Genomic DNA, 8,489 nt, shown 5'->3' with positions numbered 1-8,489 from the left:
GTCTGTCATTCCGTCGTACATTTTTTTTTCCTTTTACAAGTTCTTTTTAAATATATATATAGATTTATTTTTTTTCTGCGATGAGGTGGCAACTTGTCCAGGGTGTACACCACCTTCCGCCCGATTGTAGCTGAGATAGGCGCCAGCGCCCCCCGTGACTCCAAAGAGAATAAGCGGTAGAAAATGGATGGATGGATATAGATTTATTTGGCTATTTCTGGCCATTTATTTAAGTGTGTATCAAACTGGTAGCCCTTCGCATTAATCAGTACCAAAGAAGTAGCTCTTGGTTTTAAAAAGTAAAGCATCAATGCTGAACAACTATGACATCATGCAAATTTAAACATCTAAAAATAAATCCTGTCAGCTAGGGACATTTATAGTCTCAGAATAATCTGTTTTATGTCCCCAAAATACATCTAAAGGTTTTTTTTGTCATACCCAAGTTAATTTTAGACACAGCTTCTTCACTTATTAAAAAATGATCAAAACCGTAAAATGGTGTACACATACATGTTTGTGATGTATTGGAAAAAGTATTATAAATGGAATCTATATTTTGTATCATTCAATATATTGTATTATTGTATTGTGGTAGTTAAAGTGTGATTAAATTAAATGCATTTTGACAAGCTATTATTGACATACATTATATTTATTTATATTGTATTTATCCTGCTTGTTATTAAAATACATATTTAAAAACATTTTTTAAAGTATATAATATGGTTATATTATTTTATATCATAATGAAAAAAGTAATAAAACCAAAAAGGCAGTGGTTCTCAAACTTTTTTTCACAAAGTCCCACTTACGAAAACACTTGGCTCTCCAACTACCACCGTAATGACCAACATTTAAATACACTTGCTTAGTAGGCCTAACTACTAAAAACAAAGCAGATGTTTTATTCAACAAGTATATTTCATGTTTTTGGCCACAAAAACATTGCACACAGTTTGAACAGCAACACTGTGTTTGAGTATTTAATTAGGTGATTATACGGCACACCACCTGAGTCGTGTTTTGAGAGAGTATTGCCACTCTGGTTTTAGGCCCTTGGTCAAAAGGCACTCATGTGACTACGTGAGGCCATGTTTGCTACCAATATTGAGGCGATTTTATGCGTTTGCGGCACTTCCTCGTTAGTTTTTCGACGTGTAATAAATCCCTGTTGTGCAGCGTGGGACTGATTGACCCGCCAGAATTATGGAAAGCTTTTACATCGTTTTATCCACAACCTGGAAAGAAGACAATATGGAAAGTGAAGGTTCCTTGTCCGCACTGGAGAGCCACCAACTTTGGTGTCTTGTGCCAGGTAAACACATGACACAGCACTCAGCATCAAGGGTAGGAATTGGTGGCTAAATCATCAAAAATAATTCTCAAGTGCAGCCACCACTGCTGCTCACTGCTCCCCTCACCTCACAGGGGGTGGAACGAGTGGATGGGTAAAATGCAGAGGGTAATGTCACCACACCTAGTGTGTGTGACTCTCAGCGGTACTCCAACTTAACAACTGCGTTTTGTTCAGGAGAGAACACACAAAAGGTAATAGAAATAATAGAAGAAATGCACAAAATAAAAAGATGGTTTGACAAAAACAGACTACCTTTGAATTTTTGTGAAACTAAAATAATGCAATCAAGTAACAGGAGAAGAGAAAGTCAAACACAAATAGACAGAGTAAACACTGAAAGAGTAAAAGAAACCGTATTTTGGGTGTAATAGATGAGAAAATCAACTGAAAATCTCATGTAAAAACATACATTAAGTTGCAAGAAATACTTCAAACTATGTTCTGGACCAAAAAACACACTCCATATTCTTTACTGCTCGCCAGTGTTACCATATCTGAATTATTGTGCAGAAGTTTGGGGAAAAAGTACAAAACTACACTTTTTTACTTATCATGTTACAAAAAAGAAAGATATGTTAGAACAGGTGTCCCAAAACTATGGCCGGCAGGCCTGATCTGGCACGCCAGTGTCTACAATTCAGCCAGCAGGAAGTCCCAAGTAGAAATAAATGAATAAAAATGTATAATAAATAAAAAATAATTTAAAAAATATATATATATTTTTTATTAGTACTATTTTTAAAAATCTGTCCTTTCTAATCCATTTTCTACTGCGTGTCACTCTCGATGTGTCCTAGCCGCTCAGGCAAATCATATTGTCTAAAAATGTATTTTCCCATCGATAAAGTGACATCATCAGCAAAGTGCGCAAGGAATATATATATATATATATATATATATATACATATATATTGTGTGAATGTGAGTGTGAATGTTGTCTGTCTATCTGTGTTGGCCCTGCGATGAGGTGGCGACTTGTCCAGGGTGTACCCCGCCTTCTGCCCGACTGTAGTTGAGATAGGCGCCAGCGCCCCCCGCGACCCCAAAAGGGAATAAGCGGTAGAAAATGGATGGATATACATATATATATATATATACACACACACATATATACACACACAGCAACACCACCGGCCAAATTATGTTAACCCAATGAGGCTCAAAAAGTTTGGGGACCCCTGATTTAGAATACATAATATTGGCTATCAAGAAAATGATTGAAGTTTAATTATCTGGTGCATTTGAAAACAATTACATGTACAAAGTAAAATGAGGGTAATAAGTAAAATCTTTGGTCGTTCTGCGTATTTTTTTAACGTTTATTTTGCCGTCGGGTGTGTTAGAAAGCCTGCTGGTGGCAGGAATGCAGCAGCAGAGTGCACCAAATGCGGCTGCAAAATTATACATTGACAAAAAAAAAAAAAAATGTTTATTGTAATTTTTTGAGTTGAAGTATGTTTAGAATATTTATCCAAATTATTTTTGCTTTACTAAGTCGGCCGCAACGCATGCTTCCGGGCACATGTCCTTGGTAGCAACATGACGCCGTTATATTCTGTTTATACACGACTCCGTGTATCACTATTAGTTTGCGTACCACAGTTTGAGAACCACTGGGTTAATTTGCATGTTACACATTAGAAGTTAAAGGCCTACTGAAACCCACTACTACCGACCACGCAGTCTGATAGTTTATATATCAATGATGAAATATTAACATTGCCACACATGCCAATACAGCCTTTTTAGTTTACTAAATTGCAATTTTAAATTTCCCGGGAGTTTTTTCTTGAAAACGTCGCGTAAAGATGACGTGTACGCTTGACATCCCGGGTTGTTAGGAAATATGAGCGCTGCGCGCACACACAGCTAAAAGTCGTCTGCTTTAACCGCACAATTACACAGTACTTAGGACATCTGTAATGGTGAATCTTTTGCAATTTGTTTAATTAATATTGGAGAAGTCAAAGTAGAAAGATGGAGTTGGGAAGCTTTAGCCTTTAGCCACTCAAACACAGGGTGATTACTTGTTTAAAATTCACGGAGGTGAAACTTTACTATGGATCACAGCGAACATGGATCCCAACCAAATGTCAACCAGCAGGTTTCGGTGAGAAAATTGTGGTAAAAAGTCGCTTCTTACCGGATATCAGCTGAGCATGTGCCGCCCATACAGCTGCCGTCGACTTCCCTGAGACACTGCGCGTCAACACACCCGTGGACGTACACCTCCGACTATCAAGTGCTGTTAAACTCACTAAAACACTCGCAACACAATAGAAAGATAAGGGATTTCCCAGAATTATCCTAGTAAATGTGTCTAAAAACATCAGAATCCGTCCCAATTTTTTTTTTTTTACTTTTTTTTTTCTAGTCCGTCGCTATCAATATCCTCAAACACGAATCTTTCATCCTCGCTCAAATTAATAGGGAAATTGTCGTTTTCTCGGTCCGAATAACTGTTTTTGTTGGAGGCTCCCTTTAAAATCAATGTGAATATATGAGAAGCCCTCAACATGTGACGTCATAGTCTGCGACTTCCGGTAGAAGCAGGGCTTTTCTCTTAGCACCGAAAGTTGCGAACTTTATCGTGGATGTTCTCTACTAAATCCTTTCAGCAAAAATATGGCAATATCGCGAAATGATCAAGTATGACATAGAATGGACCTGCTATCCCCGTTTAAATAAGAACATCTCATTTCAGTAGGCCTTTAAGTTACAGCTTGTTTTAACTGCTCAACTCGTGCTGGTAAAGATTGGCAAACACGTTTAGCGAGCTATAAAGGTTTGAATGCAAACAATAAAAGTACTAACTTTGACAAAGTGTTTTAGATTGTGTTCAAACTTGGGTCTTTCACCTCCTCAGATGTAGCGACCATTGAACACATGACGATTTGAGAAGCTATACCAATGTAAAAGTTGCATATTTTCCATAATCATAAGCTAATAAAAGTAACTTACAACACCATGACCAGAACATGCTATAAAAATCTTCAAGAAAGAAGCCATAGACACATTTCACACACCATTGAATTCTTTTAATCTCCAAAGCTTGTCGTCTTTTGTTTCACGCTGCAGACAACAGCACAATATAGAACAACGGGCAACGCACACAGTCGTGCAAACATGGAGCGTGGCCAAATCCTTTCTAAATCTCATTAACATAAATTAAAACAATCTTGTTAAAAAAGAAAAATTAAATATATATATATATGAGCTTCGGTTGAAAAAAAAAATCAACACACACAAGTTGCAATCATTTGTTCAGAACAAGTTGATAATAACAATTCAAACAGTTTAACATCATCAGTGATTTCCTTAAGTCCTGACAACATGTTCTTCAGCTTTGGCGTAAAGCTTCGCATGGTTACCGTGGTCACATGGAGGAGTAACTACACAGCCACTGATGTCATCATGTGGATACAGTTAGCATTTTTGCCATAAATATTAGTCTTCACCTAATTGTACACACGTTTGTAAACACGCGCACACACACACACACACACACACACACACACACACACACATGCGCATATTTCCCCTCTTTGTTGGTAAAGTGCAAGGCAAAGATACAGTAAACTTTGAAATGTACAACTCACGCGCACACACACACACACACACACACACACACACACACACACACACACACACACACACCTGGAATGTGTCGCTCTGCTTGGCACAAGCACCACTAAAGCCTCCAAGGTGAGAAAGTGGGACACAATGGATGCAGTCTAACCAAAAGGGCTGGAAGTCAGCATAGAAAAACGAACAAAGAGATAACGACGACGTCGACTTTTTAAAGGCTCGTAATAATATGGCAGTGTAGCGTCACTACAGTAAAGGCTAGTATTGTCTAAATCTTAACGAGAGCAAATAACTGAACACACTTTTTTTTTTCTTCTGATGACAAATAACCCGAATCTAAGACGGTTTTGGCTTATATAGTCTGAAAAGGCAGGTTTTCTTGAGATGATTCATGCAAACCAGCAGGTGCCTGGTAAACAGGTTCAAAAGTAAAACAGGACTTGACAAAGAGGGGTGGTCTTATATTGGGGTCAATATGATGCAGCCCTGACCATAAACATCTACTGCGACGCTCATATATTGGCGTGATCGTCGTCATGTTTGGCCTATTTCTATCCATTATTTAGTCTAATCGTAGTCTTTAAAAGGCAAAGGGGAAGCTGCAAAGCCACTAGAGATTGTAAGAAGCGTTGGCAAAGCATAAAAATTAAAAAAAAAAAATCTCACATTCGTGCATCACATCTACATTCAGTAGTTTGTTAGCGTGTCCTGAATGGCCACAGATGACCTCTTGAGTACCTGTCGGAGGCCACGACATACTAAGAACCACTTTAGAACCATCACACCTTCATGTTGCATGTGTAAATGATCGTTAATTATATTATTATTTCAACAATTCACAGATCAACACACAAATACATTCAGTATGTTACTTCTTTTTTGCAACATTTAAGATATTCTGCAAGTCTGAGGTTGCATTGGCAGTAGCAACGAGAACCGAGTCCCACCAGAGTCCGAAGGCTGCTTTCGCTTTCCGACGTTGGACTCGAGAGGTCCAAAACAAAGATGGCTGTGCTCGGCATGCAAGGAGAGCACCGTGTAAACACTCAAGTTTGGAACAAACCAAAAAAAAAAAAACCTCACTTAACTAGAAGTTCTTTCACCACAGCAATGCAAGCGAGGCTCCTTTGAAAAACAAAAACAACAGGAAGTAAAACAACGATGGTCCCACCTCTGTCAGCCCACCTGGTCGCAGCAGGGAGGATAACGACAGGGCGGGGCCGAGGGCATCTCTTCACCTCTGGTTGCCAAGGTGATGGAAAAGATCTCCCTCAGTTGCCCGACAATTCTGCTTCAGGAATTTTGATGTCCCACGTTCCTAAAGTAAAAGTCACAAATAACTAGTAGTGCATTTCATTTATGAACTTTTAGAGGTTTTTAAGCTTCCGGACACAGACAGAGCGAGTGCAGCACAGTATGATTAGTATGGCATGATGCAGCCACAGGGCAGCACGGTGGAACAGGGGTTAGTAAATCTGCTCACAATACAAAGATCCTGAGCAGTCCTGGGTTCAATCCCGGGCTCTGGACCTTTCTGTGTGGAGTTTGAATGTTCTCCCCGTGACTGGGTGGGTTCCCTCCGGGTACTACGGCTTCCTCCCACTTCTAAAGACATGCACCTGGGGATAAGTTGATTGGCAACACTAAATAGTCCCTATTGTGTGAATGTGAGTGTGAATGTTGTCTGTCTATCTGTGTTGGCCCTGCGATGAGGTGGCGACTTGTCCTGGGTGTACTCCGCCTATCGCCCGAATGCAGCTGAGATAGGGGCCACCGACCCCAAAAGGGACAAGCGGTAGAAAAAAGGATGGATGGATGCAGCCACACACACACACACACACACACACACACACACACACACACACACACACACACACACACACACACACACACACACGTCCCATGTGCAGAGTTAAAATTGTTTACCAGTCCTTACATGCCCCAAGTTGTTCTAGTAAAAAGAGATTTACAAACCCCGTTTCCATATGAGATGGGAAATTGTGTTAGATGTAAATATAAACGGAATACAATAATTTGCTAATCAATTTCAACCCATATTCAGTTGAATATGCTACAAAGACAACATATTTGAAGTTCAAACTGATAAACATTTTTTTTGTGTCCAAATAATCATTAACTATAGAATTTGATGCCAGCAACACGTGACTACGAAGTTGGGAAAAGGGGCCAATAAATACTAATAAAGTTGAGGAATGCTCATCAAACACTTATTTGGAACATCCCAAAGGTGTGCAGACTAATTGGGAACAGGTGGGTGCCATGATTGGGTATAAAAGCAGCTTCCAGGAAATGCTAAGTAATTCACAAACAAGGATGGGGCGAGGCACACCAATTTGTATGCAATTTGTCGAACAGTTTTAGAACAACATTTCTCAGAGGTATTGCAAGGAATTTAGGGATTTTACCATCTACGGTCCGTAAAATCATCAAAAGGTTCAGAGAATCTAGAGAAATCACTGCACGTAAGCGATGATATAACAGGCCTTTGATCCCGCAGGCGGACTGCATCAAAAACCGACAGTGTGTAAAGGATATTACCACATGGGCTCAGGAACACTTCATTGGACCACTGTCAGTAACTACAGTTGGTTGTTACATCTGTAAGTGCAAGTTAAAACTCTGCTATGCAAAGCAAAACCCATTTATCAACAACACCAAGGAACGCCGCTGACTTCGCTGGGCCCGAGCTCATCTAATATGGACTGATGCAAAGTGGAAAAGTGTTCTGTGGTCTGACGAGTCAACATTTCAAATTATATTTGGAAACTGTGGACGTGGTGTCCTCCGGAACAAAGAGGAAAATAACCATCCGGATTGTTATAGGCACAAAGTTCAAAAGTCAGCATCTGTGATGGTATGGAGGTGTATTAGTGCCCAAGGCATGGGTAACTTACACATCTGTGAAGGCACCATCAATGCTGAATGGTCCATACAGGTTTTGGAGCAACATATGTTGTCATCCAAGCAACGTTATCATGGACGCCCGTGCTTATTTCAGCAAGACAATGCCAAGCCACATGTTACAACAGCGTAGTTTCGTAGTAAAAGAGTGCGGGTACTTTCATGGCCCAGTCTAGACCTGTCTCCCATCGAAAATGTGTGGCGCATTATGAAGAGACCCCGACTGTTGAATGACTGAAGCTTTACATAAAACAAGAATGGGAAATAATTTCACTATCAAAGCTTCAACAATTGGTTTCCTCAGTTCCCAAATGTTTGAGTGTTGTTAAAATAAAAGGTGATGTAACACAGTGGTGAACATGCCCTTTCCCAACTACTTTGACACATGTTGCAGACATGAAATTCTAAGTTTATTATTATTTGCAAAAAAAAAAAAGTTTATGAGTTTGAACATCAAATATCTTGTCTTTGTAGTGCATTTACTTGAATATGGGTTGAAAAGGATTTGCAAATCATTGTATTCCGTTTATATTTACATCTAACACAATTTCCCAACTCATATGGAAACAGGGTTTGTATGATAAATGTTCACTGTGACTTCTTTTTTGTTTGTGACACA

At 39.4% G+C, this 8,489-nt stretch overlaps 1 protein-coding gene across 5 annotated transcripts in view; it reads right to left on the bottom strand.

The window, feature by feature from the left end:
• Nucleotides 1-4,376: 4,376 nt before the first annotated feature.
• si:dkey-172j4.3 (diacylglycerol kinase delta) overlaps nucleotides 4,377-8,489 on the bottom strand; it is a 122,064-nt gene continuing 117,951 nt past the window's right edge. For all 5 annotated transcript variants that reach the window (XM_061913512.1, XM_061913514.1, XM_061913515.1 and 2 more), the window contains one exon: nucleotides 4,377-6,266. In XM_061913512.1, the coding sequence (XP_061769496.1) occupies nucleotides 6,220-6,266 (47 nt within the window). In that variant the 3' untranslated portion in view covers nucleotides 4,377-6,219. The remainder of the gene's footprint in view (nucleotides 6,267-8,489) is intronic.

Source organism: Nerophis ophidion, linkage group LG10 (genome assembly GCF_033978795.1).
Source record: "Nerophis ophidion isolate RoL-2023_Sa linkage group LG10, RoL_Noph_v1.0, whole genome shotgun sequence".
In the NCBI taxonomy this organism is placed as follows: domain Eukaryota; kingdom Metazoa; phylum Chordata; class Actinopteri; order Syngnathiformes; family Syngnathidae; genus Nerophis; species Nerophis ophidion.
Note: the sequence above shows the minus strand (reverse complement) of the source record. Positions and strands in the feature narration are given on the sequence as shown.